Source organism: Ammospiza nelsoni, chromosome Z (genome assembly GCF_027579445.1).
Source record: "Ammospiza nelsoni isolate bAmmNel1 chromosome Z, bAmmNel1.pri, whole genome shotgun sequence".
Classification (NCBI taxonomy): Eukaryota; Metazoa; Chordata; class Aves; order Passeriformes; family Passerellidae; genus Ammospiza; species Ammospiza nelsoni.
Window position 1 is genome coordinate 86,264,468 of NC_080669.1, and position 19,612 is coordinate 86,284,079.

General features: G+C 45.0%; 1 protein-coding gene across 3 annotated transcripts in view; it reads right to left on the minus strand.

The window, feature by feature from the left end:
• The window catches only part of ST8SIA5 (ST8 alpha-N-acetyl-neuraminide alpha-2,8-sialyltransferase 5), a 49,522-nt gene extending 33,073 nt beyond the window's left edge, over positions 1 to 16,449 (minus strand). For 2 of the 3 annotated variants that reach the window (XM_059492840.1, XM_059492839.1), the window contains exon 1: positions 16,027 to 16,449. In XM_059492840.1, the coding sequence (XP_059348823.1) occupies positions 16,027 to 16,157 (131 nt within the window). In that variant the 5' untranslated portion in view covers positions 16,158 to 16,449. Of the gene's footprint in view, positions 1 to 660; positions 769 to 16,026 lie in introns of all 3 variants that reach the window. The other variant, XM_059492838.1, reaches the window with a different exon arrangement.
• Between the last annotated feature and the right edge of the window lie 3,163 nt (positions 16,450 to 19,612).

Here is a 19,612-nt window from a genome sequence, read left to right on the forward strand (position 1 = left end):
ATGCCTGTGCCTGGATTTGTGCAGATGGCCTGGGATAGCTGTGGAGTTCTCTAGGCACAACTTCTGCCAGTTTTCTGACTCTGCTCATGACCCTGCAGACACCTGAGCCCATGTCAAACCAGGAAGTACAAAGAGTGCAGCAGCACATCAGTGCTTCTCATGTTGCCAAATACTGTAAATAAAGGAAATACTCCAGCCTTATCTTGACAGAACACTTTTCCCCTGCTAGGCCCTGAAAAGAATTTAAATTAAGCTATGTTTTCATGGAATACATGTTTTATTCTAAAGACCACATTCCCAGGTGTGCTCTGTATGCACCAGCAGTGTCATGTTGGGACATTTTCTGCTGAAATCCCATTCTCCCATACTGCCACACCTTGACACACAGCATTGGTAGGGAAACAGGAGAGGACAGAACATAGAAACCACCCTCCTGCAGACTTAATGGATGCTTATGGCATATTCCAAAATGTCCCCAAGGCCTGCAAGGGGGAAAGCAGCACAGTGCTTGGGCATCCCTGACGTGTTCTGTACTGTGGGGAGCAGTGCCAGGCAGCCAAAGCACACTGCAGGTCTCATTTTTCATACAGCCTGTGCTCACATTTGTGGTTCACACAAGGAGAGAGAGATCTCTACAGCCATTCCCTCGGGTGTTGGTACCTGGTGCCTGTGTCACTGCCACTCTTCACTGCTCCGTCATCCGTGAAATTAAAGGTGCCGGTCCAATTTGCCAATTCCTCTCCATTCTGCCAGCTAAACTGCAGCCCTCTAGCAAGAAAACGAGGCAGTTGATATTTGATATCATTCATTAGGTCAAGTCTATCAGCATGAGTTCTCATGTCCTATTTCCTAACATACACATGTGACTATGACACATTCATCGAAAGCAGTTAAAAGATACCAAGCGCAACAAGATATCACCTTATTAGGGTACACAAATAATATTTACTTCCCATAGACTCTGCAAGTCGTTGGATGAAAACAATACCAGGTTCCCAACACAAATTTGAAGGCCAGTAGTTATCTGTGTTCATAAACAGCACACATCTATGAGGAGGAGGAAATTTCATTCTCCAAAGATAAGGGCAAAAAGCTGGAGACGTGGGAAACCACAGGGCCAAAGAAGTAAAAGCTCCAAACTTCAGTTTTACATCTACAGGAGTTGCTAAATGTGTTGGGCACTGGGTCCTTCCTCTGATTTGCTGGCTTTGCTAGCAAAGGATGTGTCATTTCGTGACGTCTCTCGTGAAGTCATAACACAGTGCTTATTTTGCCTGTTTGGTAAGATGGCATTTTCTTAAAGCCAATGCATAAACGCAATCACCCCAAGCCCCTGTTTTCCAAACTTTCACAGATTTGTTCCAACCCCCATGAGGCTTGCAGTCTTCTGGAAACTACACCAGTAGCAGGGTAGAAATTTAAAAATGCTGGGGAAATATTGGACAACACAAGCCAAAACCCTTCTCTTATCTCAGAAGCCAACGAAGAAGGATCTTGCAGATTGTTATTTTTAAACTTCTCCTTTTTAACCCTATTTCATTATTTCAGAAGCCTGGCAAGCTGAGTTGCAAACATTTGGTGCTGCCAATACTGAAAGTTAACTTCCCAGTTGGGCTGTGTGGGGACAGCCAGGAAGCAATCTGCCAGCAGGCTTTATCCAAAACAAAGGGCATCCAGGACCCCGATAGCTTTGCTGGTCACCAGGCTTATGACAAGGGATGGTGAATCTCTCAGGCAACATCCATCCTCCTGTCTAATTGGAGCAATTATCAGCATAGGGAATTAAGAAGGAACAACATGGGGTGTTAAAATATGCCCAGGGGAATCTTGTGAGGTTTAACAAGGCCGAGTGCTGGAGCTGCACCTGGATGAGGGCAGCCCATGGGATGAACCCAGGCTGGGGCTGAGCAGAGGGAGCAGCCCTGGGAGAAGGAGCTGGGGGAGCTGTGGGTGAGAGCTGGGCCTGCCCCAGGCTGAACCCCCTGCCCTGGGCTGATCCCCAGCGTGGGCAGCAGGGCAGGGGGATCCTGCCCCTGTGCCCCTGTGCTCAGGTGAGAGCCCACCTGCAGAGCTGCCCCAGCCCTGGCTCCAGCAGCACAAGGAGCTGGAGCTGCTGCAGGGAATCCAGAGGAGGCCACGGAGCTGCTGCCAGGGCTGGAGCCCCTCTGCTCTGGAGCCAGCCTGGCCCAGCTGGGGCTGTTCAGCTGCACCAGAGAAGCTCCAGGGACACCTCAGAGCCCCTGCCAGGGCCTCCAGGGGCTCCAGGAGAGCTGCACAGCCCCTGGGGACAAGGCAGGCAGGGACAGCACCCAGGCAATGGCTCCCACTGCCAGAGGGCAGGCACAGATTTTGGCACATTGGGAATTAGGAATTGCTGGCTGTGAGGGTGGGCAGGCCCTGGCCCAGGGTGCCCAGAGCAGCTGTGGCTGCCCCTGGATCCCTGGCAGTGCCCCAGGCCAGGCTGGATGGGGCTGGGAGCAGCCTGGGACAGTGGGAGGTGTCCCTGCCATGGCAGGGGGTGGGACTGGATGATCTTAAGGTCCTTCCCACCCAAAGCATTCTGTGACTCTGTGAAACCCTTGCAGTCTCTTTCTCTTGAGCCCCATTTAACCCCCGCTCCTTGAAGCCCAGCTGGATGCTGCTTTGTCGTGAGGAGACGATTGCGGCTCTGAACTGACTCCCGATGGATGCAGGTGAGGACACGCGAGCTGGTGTTTGCCCCTGGCGCTGTTTTGGGTGGGTGAACACCGCCCCAAAGGCTGCTCTGAGCCCGGCTGGTCTCTCACCAGCCCCGCAGGGTTTGGGACTCGCTGGTTGAGGGTCCCAGGGTTTGGGCATCTGGGGGTTCCCTGCCAGATCCCTGGCTGTGGCTGCCCCTGGATCCCTGGAAGTGTCTAAGGCCAGGCTGGATGGGGCTTGGAGCCACCTGGAACATGGCAGGAGGTGGCACTGGATGAGGCTAAAGTTTCCTCCCTGCCCAAACCACCCTGTGATTCCATGATTAATGTCCAAGTGTGAATACATTATGCTGTAATAGCCATTGGGTAATGCAGCGTTCTGGATTGTCAGGCAGCCCCATAACTTTCGTTTTTATTCAGCTGACCGGCCCAAAGTAAAATTTATGAGTGGAATATTGGTGTGTGAAGAAAACATAAGAAAATTACTTTGACACCTTCACTTTGAGGCTTGTTGAAATAAATGCTTGTGGTTCTGTCCCATATACCACAGTCTTACACATTTTTTACCACACTAACTGGTATAGAACCATGGTTTCTTCAAATATATATCTTTGTAAAAGACATTTAAGTATATGGCCTTAAAAATATCTTTTAATTGTTAAAGGCATCACTGAATGATATATTGGGAGAGAGGGTAGAACTGTGGGAAAACCAAGCTGGAATTGTGCCTTTTAATTGGATTTAAATTCACTATTTGGGACTTCAATATTTGCTTGCAAATTGAAATAGAGAGCATTAATCCAGATAAATGGCTGGTCCTGGTGTGTCCTCCAGAGGTGAACTCTTCTACAGCATAGCCAATATTCAGGCAGATAAAGTGAAGAATTAAAACATGCAGTAAAGTCCCTTCCCTGTCTGTGTGTCTTTACTCTGTATGTAACAGCTGAAAGGAAATCTAAGTAAATGTTTCAGAGTGGAGGGGGGTGAATCTGTCCATCAAGCAAAACAAATAATAAAATCACTTTTTAATGCCCTCCTTTCATCAAGCTGGTTTTGGGGAAGGGCATGTACTGCAGCAGAAGCACAAAGTGTAAAGGACATTCTCATTTTGGGTAAGATCCAAGGGGAGATTGCAAGACTAACCCTGAGGAGTGGCAGATATGTCTTATGATGACCAGCTTGAAATAGTTAGCTTTGAAGTGGCAGGGTGGGGATCTAATGGAGGTACAAAAATATCCAGAGAGGGATCTGGTTATGACACCTCTCTGTGGTTAAGGACAGAGCTGTGAGCTGAGCTTAGGGTCAGATTAAAGTTAAGTGTCCAGCCCTGAGCCAGCCAGATCACACAGGGCTGTTCTTCCAACAGGTACTCCAGGGATTAACAGAATACAGACTTATAAATACACAAAACACCCCACCAAAGAAACTTTTCACAGCTTACAGGGCTGTGTGTCTCACTGTAAGTCTGCAAGACTAAGACCAAGCTGCTGCTCTGCATTTTTTCCAGAGGTGGTGCAATAAATCTCTTTCTCACAGTAAGAATTACTTCCATAAATAATGGTTTGTGGTATTAGGACTGAGTAGATACCAAGGATGAGACATTTAAAAACACTGAATTAATTCTGTTTCTAACAGGATTACTGAGAGCTTTACCATTGATTTCAATCAGCCTTGAGTTGGGAGAATTTAATTTTTGAAATACAAAATTTTCTAATCCTCTCAGGTTTGAGTTGTAAGCATCCGTAAAAAATTGTCTGGCCAAATGTGCAAACAGCCTGAGAAAACAGAAAAGAGACTTGAGCTGCTTCATCAGTGTATTTCTTTGGCATTCTATTTGAGTCAAATTCTACCCTGTTCACTCTCAGCAGTAACTGCATTTAAACAGGTAAACAAATTAAGGTTCTGTGAATCAGAATTGCAATATAAAAGCACACAGAGCACAGACACACAGAAAAGGAAGAGAAAAAGCATCAGAGCAAAAGGGAGGGTAAGGAAAGGTTAAAAGAAGGTGAGAAAAGCTGAGGAAATGACTGAGACATCGAGGCCTACTATGTAATTTACATAGCTTGTGTCAAACAGTTCAAACAAAAAAAAAAAAAGAAAAAAAGGAAAAAGAGAGAAAAGGGGAAAGAAAAAGAGAAAAGAAAAAAAAAAAGAAAGAAAGAAAAGCTAAGTGGAAGCTTGGAATTGTTGCCAATGATTGTCAAGTGGAACTTTGCCATTTGCTCAATTTGCCCTAATATAACAACTTCTAAAATTGGGATGTGTCCCCAACGTGTGATGCTGATGACGGCAAGGAAAGAATTCATAAAAGGTGCAATAACCAGAAACCCTCTCAGTGCAGAGATGCTTCGTTTTGCCCATGAATGTAAGCAAATTGTTCATCAAGGAAGATGTACGTCAGTTATGGATACCATTAATCACAAGACTTATCCCTAACAAATAAAAGTGTGAGCAATGCTCTGCCTCGCGTTGCAGAAACTCCATGAAGTTGGATGCCTTAGCAACAGAGGCCTTGAGTTTCAGGTAAATGTCAAAGCAATATTTTGATCCTAATTGGTAACTGTAAGTGTTGAATCAGTGTGTGGTCAAATAAACATCAGTGTAAAGTAATAATAGGAGGAGGGGGTGAAAAGCCAGAAAATTAACAAAGCAGCAGTGACTCTGAAGGGCTTGTCAAAACCGGCTGTTAGGAAGCAGCAGGAAGCAAAGACTGAAAGCCTGTTGCTGCAATCCAAACAAAAAACAACTCCTACACAAGCAGAGGTTTTAATAGCAGAGGATGTCAGATAATTATGAGGATTTTGAACTACAAGGCAAGAACGAGCAAGCGGATGAATTGCAGGGAGAAGCTTTGCACCCGTGCTGCTGCCACACTGAGATCCCCCCTCAGCAGGGCCTATTGTCCTTCTGAAAAGGAAAGGAAAGGTGAAAACCCACTTCAAACCAGAAGGCAAGGTGTATAAAGGGAGCTGCTGAAAGAAGGAGACCCAAAAGTCTCCAAGCACCGCTGGAGGTCATGTCTGGGCACTATCCATGACTGCGTGTGCAGCAGAACCTGCTCAGGAGAGATCCATGTGCTTCCCAGGCACAAGAGCAGCTTGGTGCAGGTGGCACAGTCATCAGCAGCTCTGGGTGACAGAGGAGCCATCAGTGCCAGTGGGGTCATCACCTGCCACTCCTGCCACAATTATTCCCCAAATACCACCAGTTCATCCCATTTAATCCCAGGCAGCGGGAGACTTCCACTCATGTCTAAAAGGTGACAGCTACAACTATCCTCATTTGGCATCTACCACAGGCAGGCTAAATCCAAGCCCAAGCAAAAACCAGGCAGAAATGAATGTTATTTTCTAATGGTGAAGCTAAGCCAAAACCTGACTCAGCTTGCTGGCCTGCACAGATGGGCAAGGAAGGAGAAGCAGAGGAAGGGAAGGAAGATATGGATGTCCCCAAGAACAAGGCAAATTTTTTGTCTTTCTGAACTCCCTCTATTATTTGTCTTCACTTCTCCTGCTCTTGCTTTCCAGCAGTTCTCACATCCCTTCTCTATATGCACTCTCCCTAACAAAGAAGCCATTAGGAAGTGACAGGACACCCAGGTTTTGTGACTTCAGCTCCTGTTGAAGTTATTAGCAAATAGTACATTCATTAATTCCATATACATCATTAGTAATTTTATAATCCTGTTTCTGCTAGAAGCCATATACACTTCTCAGATATAGAAGCCATATCCAGCCTCTGTCCTGGTGACCGACAGCCCAGGCCATGTAAAGGCTTCCTATAGTCACTGGAAAATCAATTTCACTGTACCTCAGCTTCGCTGTTTTGTAATTCGTGTGCCCTTGAGGGGGAGGAACTGAAGCCTTTAGTGTTAAATGATCATTGCTGTCTTTGAAAATGGAAAGTGGTGCCCTTAGCCTGTTAGCAGGGCTGTCACAGAGGTGCTGGAAAGTCAGATGGTTAATCTTGCCAGAGATCCAGTTCCTTCTTTCCGCAAAATAAGGAAACTATGACTCACTGTGTCCACGGGGTGTACGGAAAATAAAACTAAAGCCGTGGTATGCATGAGTGACCTGCAGATGAGAGAGACTGGAAGCACTCACTAAAATGGATCAGGGAGCTGGAGGAGCTTGGGTGAGGAGAATATCAGGAGTCTCAGTGTGACAGACTGCTGCACAGGTGAGGAGAAGCACAGCAGCCAGCAGAGACAGCAGCAAGAAGAGGTTTGGAGCAAAACCAAGGACCCCTTTTCATTTTTGCACAGGCCAGAAAAAGCAAAATTAATTACATTGAGCTTGAAAAGATATCAGAGGGGCCCAAAAGGAGTAAAGGACTAAAGTTACCACAGTGAACAGTGAGACACTGGGATCAGACCCAGCCCAGCAGCGCCCAGTCGGACCAGCCTATGCTCAAAACCCCTTCCCTGACAAAAGGGTCAGACTTAGTCCCTGAAGATAACAAAGCCAGGTGACAAGAACAAGGCAAATGCCTACTTGATTAGTTAAATATCACTTTAAACACCCCAATCAATTTTGAAATAAATATGCAAGGCACAAGTTAAAAGATGCAGCACAGAGGAGAGAAAGAAAGAGAGAGAGAAAAAGAGAGAAAGAGACAGAGAGAGAAAGAGAGAAAAAAAAGAAAAGAAAAGAAAAGAAAAGAAAAGAAAAGAAAAGAAAAGAAAAGAAAAGAAAAGAAAAGAAAAGAAAAGAAAAGAAAAGAAAAGAAAAGAAAAGAAAAGAAAAGAAAAGAAAAGAAAAGAAAAGAAAAGAAAAGAAAAGAAAAGAAAAGAAAAGAAAAAGAAAAGAAAAGAAAAGAAAAAGAATCTGCCTGTAGCAGTAGTCCAGGTCCAATTCACCTGTGCTGCGCCAGGTAATACCTGTAATCCAGGTCCATAACCCTGCCAGGCAAGGCACAAATAAATAAAACATTCCTGGGGCCATCTCAAGGACTTGAGCAATATGCTCTCCTTCTAATGTGAGTCCATTAAAAAATTCATATCTTTCGGTGGAAGAAGCATTGAATCTGACTAGCCCAGTTTAGAGAAATACTTATTTCTCGAGAGAAATTAGCAAAATGCAAGTTTTAGTCCTGCTACAAGCACTTACATTCTTCTGCTCACTGCTTTAATAGAGATCAACCTTTGTCTCAGTGACCTACAGCTCTGTAGATAGACTGACAGTGGGTAATTACTGAGCTCATCACTTACCATCTCACAGGGACAAGATTATTAAAAGGTTTTGAAAATTGTATGAAAATAAGTGGAAGAGCAGGAATGGTATATTCAGAGCAAAAGGAAGAAATTAAATAACATGAGCCCCACGAAACACAAAATATGGATGGACAATATAGGAAAGGTGCACGTCTGGTTTCACCACACTCTTGGCCCTACAGAATTATACCAGGGACAAGCTTGGCTCTTTATGTTAGAGGGAAATAATAGTATTAAAATGGTGGAGGAGTATATTTTGACTAGTGCAAAAAGCAAAATTGGAAACATAGGTGGGAAGCTTCTGGATTATAACCATTATTACACAGAAAAAAGGTTTTGTTTCATGTAGCACGTGTCACATTTGGGTTAAATCTTGCATCAGATACTCACAAGCAGTATCTGAAAAAACTTGGTCTAAAAGGACTTCCCAGGAAGGAAAAAACACATTCAAATGGTTGGCTTAAACTGGATCTAATGTTGACCATGACATCAAGAACATCCAAGGATACCTTCCAAACCTTTACAGTCTTGCCTTTTCTCATCTGTGGCTGGAAGATAAACATCCAAGGAATAATAGATAACCTTTATCAAACTTATTAGCAATAATTATTCACAATTATAATTATTCATAATTTAAATATCATGATTTGTAATACTGAGGGGCAGGACAAAACCAACAACAGAATGAAATTATAGTGAGGGACGTAGTTTTCAAGAAAAGAAAAAAAAAAATCAACCAACACAACCAAGCCCTGAGCACAGATACAGGAAATCCCAAATGTTTTAAGATACCAGCAAATTCTGACACTTGAGATGGTAGATGCCTGATGCAGTGTGGGTTCCAAATCTCACCACACCACAAGAGATCTGACTAAAATAATTGCACTGCATCTCAAGCTTCCAGCACCAATATATTCAGCATCAGGTCAAGTGTCCCCACAGTGCCCTGAGGGCTCAGGCTGAAGATAAGGAGAAAAATGCATTCACAGTCAGTGAGGGTGTACCCAGTGCCAGGCACAGGAGTAGCAAATATTCTCTCTCTCCATCACAGAGGTGGATGGCACAGTCTTCTCCTGCCACTTAGGCAACCCTTCCAAAATATTTACAGCCTAAGATGTTCAGTTAGGGCTGTCAAAAGCCCAGCTTTGGCTGTATTTGCTCTGATAGAAAATGCCAGACCAATGACAGAGGCTGCTTTTAAGGCATTCACCCTGAGAACTAAAGCATAAACCCATCCAAATAAAATGGATGTGAAAGGACATCAACTATCTGCAGGGCTGATGGAAAAGCAAAATGGATGCAAGCAACAGAGGGCAAGCATGCCTCAAAGAAACGAGAGGTTAAGTCCACAATTTGCCTGAGGGAGACATGGACTGCTGAGCAATGAATACACTTGAATTAAAAATTGAGAATGAAATGAAAAAGCAATCAAGGGTAAGAATGAAGCACAGTGGAAGTAAGAAAATACAAAGCTTTGCGCAGTGATTATGGCTGAAGCAAATCCAGCAAGTGTAAGAACCATCAGGAAACTCCAGCAGGGTCAAAATTACAGGACCAAGGCAGCAGGTGATCAACATTGGCCACAGAGGTTCATGGTCAAGGCTGTGATCCATCCCAGGTGGGGAGCATGGGTGGATCACAACCCAAAATGGGAACACAGGTTTCTGGGTTTGGCTTTTCACAAATGAAGGCAAGACTGACCTTTGTACCTGCCCACACACAAAGAGGCCAAGCAGGTAATTATTTTCAAAACATCATAAAACAAATTGATGGCATTTCTTCTCTAAGAGAGATGTCTCAGCAGTTAAATCATGTTGGGTGAAAAGGTGTTGAATGCTGGGCATTGGCAAAACTCAGCCATTACTTTGTCATACCAAGGCAACAGGTCTGTGTAAAATGAGGATTTAACCCAGATATTCAGCCAAATACACAAGAATTTTGTTTGCTTGGATGGAAGGAGGCCTAGATCTTCACAGAACAAAGTAGACTGAAGGAAGCTGCTGCTGGGTACTACATGAATTAGAATCAGGATTTAATTTTCTCTGTATTAATGAGTAGGGACAATGGCCACTTTTTGGCTAGCAGGCAGGACACCTATAATCCACTGCTCCAGGGCAAAAAGTTTCTGGAGAGCTCCTACAGCCCAGCACAATTCAAACCAGCCACAGGGTGGGCTTGTGGACACTGGCCTAGGAGCTGCTGGGTGTCCAAAGCCACAATAAAAGGGACAAGTGTCCAAAGGCCACCATGTAGGACACATCCCTCATGAGATGAGGTCAGGAAGGACCATGGTGTGACACACCAGGGAGTGACACACTTGGACAATGGAATTTGCACATGTAAAACACTGAAATAAAGGGTGCTCATTACCTTAATTGACTGTCATCTCAAGAGTGGAGAAGGACTGGAAATCCACAGGCCAGACCAGCAGGTGGTTTTGCCATCTCAACAGCAGAGGTGGAACAAAACAATGCTGGAAATACAGCATAGAGGGAGCAGGGATATAAACCCTGCTGGTTTTCTGCATCAGGGCCATGGGGAGCACTGCCAGGGAGCACAGGACAGGAAATAACATTTCCTCACACTCTAAAATTTCAGCCATTTGATGCTCTGCTTTAAAAGCAAATTAAAATCATGGTTAAAAATCCCCAAACCTTTAAGTATAGAAGGAAAAATTTTTGGATTCAGGAGAATTGCCTAAAGCAACCAACAATAGCAGTGGGAAAGGGAATGGGGTGACAAATGGGAAGGGGTGACTGCATCCAGCCTCTGGATGGAGGAACATCAACCTGTTGGAGCCAGTCCAGAGGAAGCCACCAGGATGATCAGAGGGATGGAGCAGCTCTGCTGAGAGAAAAGGCTGAGAGGACTGGGGCTGTTCAGCCTGGAAAAGAGAAGCTTTGGGGTGGCCTCTCAGCCTGTGAAGGGAGACAACAAGGAAGATGGAGTGGGACTATTTACAAGGGCCTGGAGTGACAGGACAAGGGGCAGTGGCCTCAAATTGACAAAGGGTAAATTTAGGGTAGATGTTAAATTGTCCCCTGTCAGAGTGGTGGCCCAGGGTGCCCAGAGCAGCTGTGGTTGCCCCTGGATCCCTGGCAGTGCCCAAGGCCAGGGATGGGGCTCGGAGCAGCCTGGGACAGTGGGAGGTGTCCCTGCCCATGGCAGGGGTGGCACTGGATGGGCTTTAAGGTCCCTTCCAACCCAAACCATTCAGTGATTCTGTGAGCCCATGACTTTGGAGACAGCTGAATTAATCTATCAACTCCCTGTTGGTTCTGCCCCCTCCATCCCATTGCCAGCAGGGATGCCTGCACCCCATGAAATGGCCTTGGGAGTGCCCTGTAGCAGGAACAGCATGAGTCTCAGCTTCTCCTGCTGTGCTCAACTAGATCTGGCCACTTTAAGGTGATGTCCATATCCTGTAAACACTTTTTTTTTTTTTGGTGTTCTATATTGTTTGAAGACTTTGCTTTGTTCTGAAGTTTCCAGCACTCTTCTCTGAAGAAAGCTTCCCAAACCCAAGACCTCCCAGCACCTTGTCAGGGATTCATCCAGATGACTCACAGGATACATGTAATTTCTGTGGAGTAGTAATTCCCTCTGGTTAGAGCTGGAAGCACAGAGCAGTGTGACCAGAGAGACATGACTCACTAGGTGACCTTCAGATTACGCCTTTTGGGGAAGATATTTCAATGGCAGGAGAGTTTTAACACGGGAATAGATGGTCTTAGGTTATGGCTAGCACTTTCACAGGGTGTTATGAGCTGGCCAGAGGAGCATGTGCCAGAGATGGGGCAGGAGCTCTCAGCTGACCTGAGCTGGCTGGAGTTAGGGCAAAAAAAAACATTTTAGGACAAAATACAACTTGGGCCACACATAACCTCCATGTCCCCATTTGCAGCTCCTGCTGTAGGAATGACATGAATTTAGGGTACAGATGAAATGTGCAGTTCAGGTTCATCTTCCCTGGGTTTATTCCTTTAGTCCATGCAGTGATCACAGATAATCTTACATGGTAAGGAAAGAAGTAAGGATGCCTGGGAATTGATTTGCAAGTGCTGAGTAAAAGCTGCCTAAGATATTAAAAAATGGTGGATTTACCTCAAGTCATGAGATTCTGATATTAATAAGAGGGCACACATAGATAAGAGTGATGTTTTATTCTCATTTAGAAGATACAAAGCTTCCAAATCATACAGGCTGCCTGCATGGGAAGGTTTGCTGAATCTTGTTGTGTGATTCTTTGCAATCTTTTTTTACCCTCTGGCAGGCCCTGGGGTAATATTTGTTTAGGGTCTTTAATAGTTTTGGAAATGTGTTCTCCTAACTCAGCTGAATAAAAGGAGTTTTAAAGGTGCAGATTCCCTTCTTCACATGACATTCTTCAGTGTGCAGAAGTGAGTCTCTTAAAATACTCAGAATTTAGTGAATTTCCTGCCAACAGAATATTGGTATATAGCAAAGTATTGCTCTGATATCTTTCCCTTGCCAAAGGGAAGGACTGTCCTATTGATCTCTCCCATGCTACAAGTTGGGAGATGAAGACAGATTTCAACTTTTTTTTACTGTAGTGGCAGTTTCCTGATGTAATCCAGGATTATTCCCTGCTGGCCAAACAAGAGCTGACAAAAGAAAGGCCAGCCCTCAGCTGAGCATCTGATTCAAAAGAAAATTCAGCTGAAAGGCGAGCATTGGAAAGATGAGTCAATATAAAAGCAAGAGGCAGCTCTGGATTTAAGCAGAAGACCACAGCATTTAACCTACTTTAGCAGATCAATGCAGTGGATTTTTAATCATCACATTAATCCTAAAATAAAAATAATTACCCCAGAGATCGGTATTAAAGTCTCTTAATTATATCTCATTTCATCATCCTTTTTACTGGGGATCAGCAGCTGCAGAGACCAGAGCTTCCCGATGCCATTTCAGCAGCTTGTGGTTTGACTCTCCTGCTAGAGAACTTCAGCTGCAACTGCAGGGATGAGGCCCTGGCCTTGATGAGAGCACCCACACCCATCCCACCTGGGAGAAAACTGAAAAAGGGCAAAAAAAAAAGGGGGACAGGACTCTGCTTTCCAATGACACTGCATAAAACTGCAAAGGAAGGAGTGGGGAACATTACACAGTGGGTGAAAAATGTGTGAATGCCTAGAAATTCAATCTCTACGCTGTCCCCTTCTTCCAGCAATGCCAGGAGTTCATTAACATCCCATAAGGGTAAAGAGAGAGCTTTGACCTGAGGCTGGGCCCCTTATCAAATTTCCCTGAGCAGAGTTTATCTCCTGGAGCATCCTTTCCTGTCCACAGTCCTGCCACCCCCACAGATGCTCTGGGAACATGGCCATGGGCAAATGCGGGATCCTGAGCCTCCATGGACAGCCTCAGGTGGGATTTCATGGCCATCAAACCAGCCCATTCCCTGCTGGTAAGGGTAAGTGGCATGGCACACAGCAAACTTCCCCATCTTTCTCCCAGAAAAGGGTACCTTTCTCCACTCTGCTCTTTGGGACCAGTCCTGAGTCTCTGCTGTCACCTGCATTGTGCCCAAGCTGCTTGTTTCAGGTCACATTTCCCTGCCTTGATGGCCTTTACCCATTTCCACCACCTTCTTGCAGAGAAATGAGCCACCTGGTGTTATATTTAGACTTAAAAGCACTGTACACTTACTGAAATAGTACTTTAGGGCAATTTTCAGGTTTCTCCAAATACACAGGGGAATTTCTTCCTGCCGCCTTGGGAGGAGGCCATGGGGCCTGCTGTTGCTGCAGGTGTTGGGATGCAGGCAAAGGCATCCCAAACAGGCAGCACATGGAATCCCAGAGAGTAAATGGCTGCATCCCCAGGCTCCAGCTTGGCAAGTGGCGCCAGGGATATAAATACCCCGCTCCCCCTCTCCGAGGAGCCTCTCCAAAAGCACCAGGTACAAGTCAAAACACGTCCAAGGAGCCTCACAGCCAGAATCAGCTTCTAGCAGGGGGCTTAACACCAGAGGTTTGTGAAGTGCAGGAGTAATTAAAGGTTACAGCTGCCCCTCGCTGGCAATCAGGCTGCCCTGGAATGCTCACCAGAAGGTAATGCAGGGTGTTAAGGGAGAGGGAGGGAAAGGGAAGCTGGAAAAAAAAAAGGTACCTTCATAATAACGTTGTGGTAACAATGCAGGACGCTGATTAAATCACATTTCTGTCACCAAAAACTTGCAGCCACATCCTGCATTTCTATTTCCATGGAAGAGGGGAATTGCCAGTTCCCAGCAGAAAGGAGCTGAGGTGCTTTTTTTTTTCCCTGCACTGAGTTAGCAGAGCTCTTTATGAGACTATTTTCACATGATTAATTAAAAAAAAAAAAAAAAGAAGAAGAAGAAACTAAAAGAAACAAATCATTGCAAGCTGGAGTTGAAAAAAAACAGAAAAGTAATATTTTCCAGTCCAAGTGACAAAATATATGGTCATCTCCCTACTTGAGACTCTTTGATGGCAGAGGGCTCAGAACCAGACTTTCTCCTTGCAATCCCAGGAATTGGACATTGGATATCAGCCTTTTTTCATTCCCATGATGACAGGAGAGGTTCTCAGGGCATGAAGCAGGACAGAGGCAGGCCCCAGAGATCACTCAGTGGAAGAGTTTTTGGTTGCATCTTCTCATAATTTTATCTTTACTGTGACATTTTAAATTTCAGTGTGTACTTTCTTCTCTCAAACCCTGTTACAGTAATTTTGACTTGGAAAAGCAAGGATTGGTAGGACTGCCAGGCCTCCAGGACAAATGGAAAAAGCTGAGAAAATAAGGCAAAATGAGGCCTTGACCTGGCCATAAAGTCATGTTCTTAACACTCTACCCTTGTCTACCTACCAGGTTCCTGAAGCTCCCCAAATGTGGAGATTTTATACCTCCTCAGGTAATTATTTTCTTTAAAAGTTCCCCATCATGATTAAATCCAAATCTTTCCTGCTACAACATTTTAGCACTTTGTGAGTGTTTAGAGAGAGGTACTTATTGCTTATTTTCTTCTAAGATTTAATTTGGGTATTTCAAGTCAGTAATCCTTTTTCCCCTCAGTTTTCTCCAAGCCAAAACCCCCCATGTTTTCTACACTTCTGCTCATTCTTGCTTCTTCTAGCTGAGGAAGTCACATCTTTCTGGAGCTGAAGTGCCCAAAAAAATCAGAGTCCCCCAGACAAGGCCTTGTGCTACACAAGGTACACAGATTGCTCTGTGGATAAACAGCACCCCTGTCTAAACATATTAATATCATGCTTGCTTTTCCCTCCCAGAGAGAAGTGTTGGCTGATTTGCCAGCATTTTGCTTGCTCTTGGCACAGGGCAAACAACTCCATGAGTTGCAAGCAAGGCAAGAACCAAACCATTTATCTCTCCTGGCAGAATGCAGCTCAATTCCAGTAAAAAATTCCACAGCAGCTGCCTACACAACTGAAACACTTACCTCAAAGCATGTAAGGGAAACATTCATCTTCATAAAATCATGCGAGCTGTAACTTCTCAAACTAGGTTTAAGTAAAATAAACTCCACATGGGTCAAGGTTAAACATTTATAGAGCCCCCTCGGTGTTTGCTGTGAAAAGAGCATTTTCAGATCAAAGAGTGATGTGCTCTACAGCGAGGCAGTCTCAGCAGCAATTCCTGAGAACATAGCAGTGCAAAAATAAAGTGCTCTCTCGGTCATCTGGAACACTAATATTGATTTTAGGAACTGCATCTGCATGTTTGTTTCTAAAGACATTGAAGTTTCAGAAATGAACATGCTACTTCAATTCAACATCTCGAGCCATTTCAGCCTGAACTTACACAGAGTGGGAAGCCTTGTAAGGGGCAAATACTCAGGTGGCACGAGTCTGTTTAAGTTGAATACAAACCCATATTTTTGCCGCAGCTGAGGATTTAAACACAACCCAGGGAACTCACAAAACATTATATTCTGCCTAACCCTCTCCTGCACTCATAACCTAACAAACATTACAGATGCTGGATGCACCTTCCCAGAACTGACAAGATATTGTTATCATCAGCAAAACACTGAGAAGTGGTTTGAACTGCTGTAAGGGTCTGCCTGGGGCTCCCTCTCCCCTCAGCCTGATCAGACAACTTTTCCTATTCCCTCTGATCCCCCCTTACCTCTTGAGATAGTTCCTCCCGTAGAGGATCTGCTGCAGCAAGGTGACCACGGCAAAGGCGCAGATGAAGATGAAGAACAAAGTTCTGTTTCCCAGCAAATCCCGGCTTGATGAAGGGTCAGTGTATCCCATCCTTCTGAAAAGCCACGGAAGCTTCGCTGGGTAAAATTCAGTTCATTGCCACCTTCATGCCCTTTTTGCTGGGGGCTGGAGGGGAATGCCTGCTGGCTTTTCTGTGAGCAATCCAAGGACAAGGTATCCCATTGTCTGGCCCTGCTGCCCCTTCCTTGCCCCTTTTGGATGTTAGCTCCAGGACTGTGTGCAATGGCTTGCTTCCATGGTAAAGTTTCCAGGAGATTCAGACGTGGATAACATCTAAAATCATCTCTCAGAGCTCTCTCAGCGCAGGCAGCCTGTGCTGTGTGAGAGGCATTCTGTTCCCTCTAAGCCTCTCTTGAAAACCCGCTGCTAGCAATTATCTACTTCAATCCCATTTTCATATTCCAGATGGGGGAAGCTGCACACAGACCGGAGAACTGCAGCCAATGGCAAACACGGGGCTCCGGCAACCTGCGTTGGAAGCACATAGTCGTCAGCTCCTCTCTGCTTCTGCTCAGTGATTCCGACCAAATGTGCTCGCAAGGAGACGTGACTGGGGCTTGCTATTATTGAACAAGCATGCAACAATCATGAGGATTTCATTCAGAACCCTGCAGGGGAAAAAAAAAAAAAAAAAAAGGGAAAAAGCAGCTCAGCAGCAGCAGCAGTCTGGTCAGGCTAGCAGGAAAGCTGCATTCTGTGCAGCAGCGCGCCGTCCGTGCCGTGGCTCCCGTGCTGTGGCATTTGCATGCAGAATGCAGAGCCTTCGGTGCCACTCTGCTCACTATTTGGGCTCCTCTGTTTCCCCTATTCCTCCAGAGGAAGCATGAGCAAGGTCACTGTGCATCCCTTCAAGGACAGAGCTCTCCCTGCCTGCATGCTGATTTATTGGAGGCTCTGAGTAGCCTCACAGCCGCAGAGAGGGAGCCTGCCTCTCAGTGCAGGCTCTAAGAACCATTCATTTAAAGAGACAAATATTCTGATTGTTCCTCCACTAGACACAGTTCCCTTTTGAAAGGGCAGAGCAACAAGACCTTGTCCACAGCCATCGTAACTCCTCTAAAACCCCCTCATTTTCAGGAGAGGCTCAGTTCAGCTCACAGGGAGTTCTGTTGCTCATTTCTCTGGGAGCAAAATCTAACCCAACCCTAAAACAAGTTCCAATGAAGGCTTTATCCATGAATGAAACATCCAGACTAGGAGGTTGTTTTGCCCCAATAACAGATGGGAAAACGATTTTGACAACAAAATGAGGGGGGAAAAATCCATTGTCTAAGAGAATAGAAGATTTTTGTGTGAATAGATTTTCCAACAGTTAAATCAGCGTATGCAAATTGCTCTAGTGTGCCAGCAGCCCAGCTGTGTGGAGCAGCAAACAGAGTGTTCATAGACTTTGTTTCAGCTGTAACTCGTGCTCCATGTGAAGAAGGGCCAAAGGTAACTTTGTGCAACCCTTTCAACACAATCCTTAAAGACAGAGCTAGTCCTCAGCATGCCCTACAGCAATTCAGCCAAGACAGATAATGGCTAAAGCAGGCTTTACCTTAGTTGATTTTGAGTAGTAAAAGTCACACAAGTGTTTAAGGTGTGATGCTGGTCACCCTGAACTCCTGCACGCTGGAGAGCAGCATTTTAGACACAACTAACTTTGCAGAGAAGGTTCAGGGACCCAGCCCTTGGTGTGTCCTGCCTCAGTGCCTCTCACAAATCCCACACCTCTATTTCTGAACCCTGCTAAATGCTTCCATTATCACCTTGCTTATAAATACAGTGGGGACCCCAAGCCTCATCAAAGATTATCCAGGTAAAAGCAGGGGTAGAGGGCAAGGACATACTGATACTTCCTTGGAAACACTCTTCTACTGTCTTGTCATTCAGTGGCTTCCATAAAAAAGGAAAGAAAACCAATATTTAGGTTAGAGAAATAACTCAGTGGGATGCACTGCACTGGGAATAATACATACACCAGGGGACTTCAAGTTAAACACAAAAAGTAGTTTGATTCCCTATTGTCAAAGCCATCAGCTCTGGGGTCAAATAAAAGCCATCAGCTCTGGGGGGCAAATATTTATTCTTTAAATGATCAGTTCTTACAAGCTCACATTATATGAGACTGTTTCCATATAGGAACTGAACCATCTAGATGGATCTACCAAAAACCCTCTCAGGAAAAGGAAAAGCTGCACAGCCATCAAAATTCCCAGTCTGAGACCCCACAAGACACTGCACTGGCAGATTTGTATGCAGCAGCTTAGTCAAGGCAAATAAGCTCAGAAGTGATGGAAAATTTACTTAATGATTTGAACAGTTTGATTTCTACTGATAGCTTTGAAAACTCAGAGAAATTTGCCTCAGTTGCTCTGGGAGTCATTTTACAATAACAGCAAATTATCAGAGAGTAGAATTTGGCTTCCTATGATTTTCTGTAGGTGTGAAACTTATTTTGCAGATTCTTATGTCACCTAGGTTTTGGTGAAAACACTTTCAGCTTTTCTACTTTTACTGCCCTCCATTCAAAATTATTTTTTTTCCCCTTGAGATCTGTGCAGTAATGCACCAAATTCCTGAGCCTAGCAGAAGCTCTTTCTCCTGGAGTGATGGTGAGCCTGAGCTGCAGCTAACAGCCCATGTATTCTGTCAGTCTTTGATTTTCTGTGTCCTCTCATCATTCTCTGCTATATCAGGACTGGCCAGAAGATGCAGCACCTGAGAGACCTATGAGCAGGAGAGCTGCAGACCCAAAGTACAAAGGTATCTACAAAAAATAGGAGAGGTTTTCCGTGTCAGAGCTTGCACAGGCATCATTCCCGACGTCACATGCAAAAGAAATCTGTTTGCTGCCCTCAGCCCAGTACAACAACAACACTGCACAACTGGAAGCAGACCAGCTCCGTGCAAGCACAGAGAAACAGAATGTCTATTGACAAATTTTCATAGGATGCTCAAGGTTGCCTGCAATATTTATTGTGAGTGAAACAGTCTGAGACTGCAGAAGAAGTGCTGAATGAGCAGTGTCAGCACTCATTCCTGGGGCCCTTTGAGAGTTTGACTCGTAAACTGCAGGCCTACTTTAAAGCATCAGGCCTCTGCAGAGAAAAAAATATATATTTTTTATAATAATTTTACACCCTGCACTTGAACAAGCAGCAGACAACAACAGATCCCCTCCAGAGTCTGAGAAGGATTGGAAAAGCCCTCTAAGAGCCTTGAGCCCAACCATTCCCTCAACACTGACAGGTCCACATTCATCCATGCCCCCAAGTACTGCATCCAGCTGCTTTAATAACATTTCCAGCACAACGGACACAAGCTCAGAACGGGTATTCCTGTATCCATTCTTGGAGCACAGACTTCAAAATCTAAAGCAAATCTGGCAAAATGGATCTTAATATAAAGCTGCCAGAAGCAGTCAGTCTTACTTACTGCTTACACGTGTCTGGCCTTTATTTGTTGCATGTGAGCTGCTTCCTAAATATCACCAGAGATAA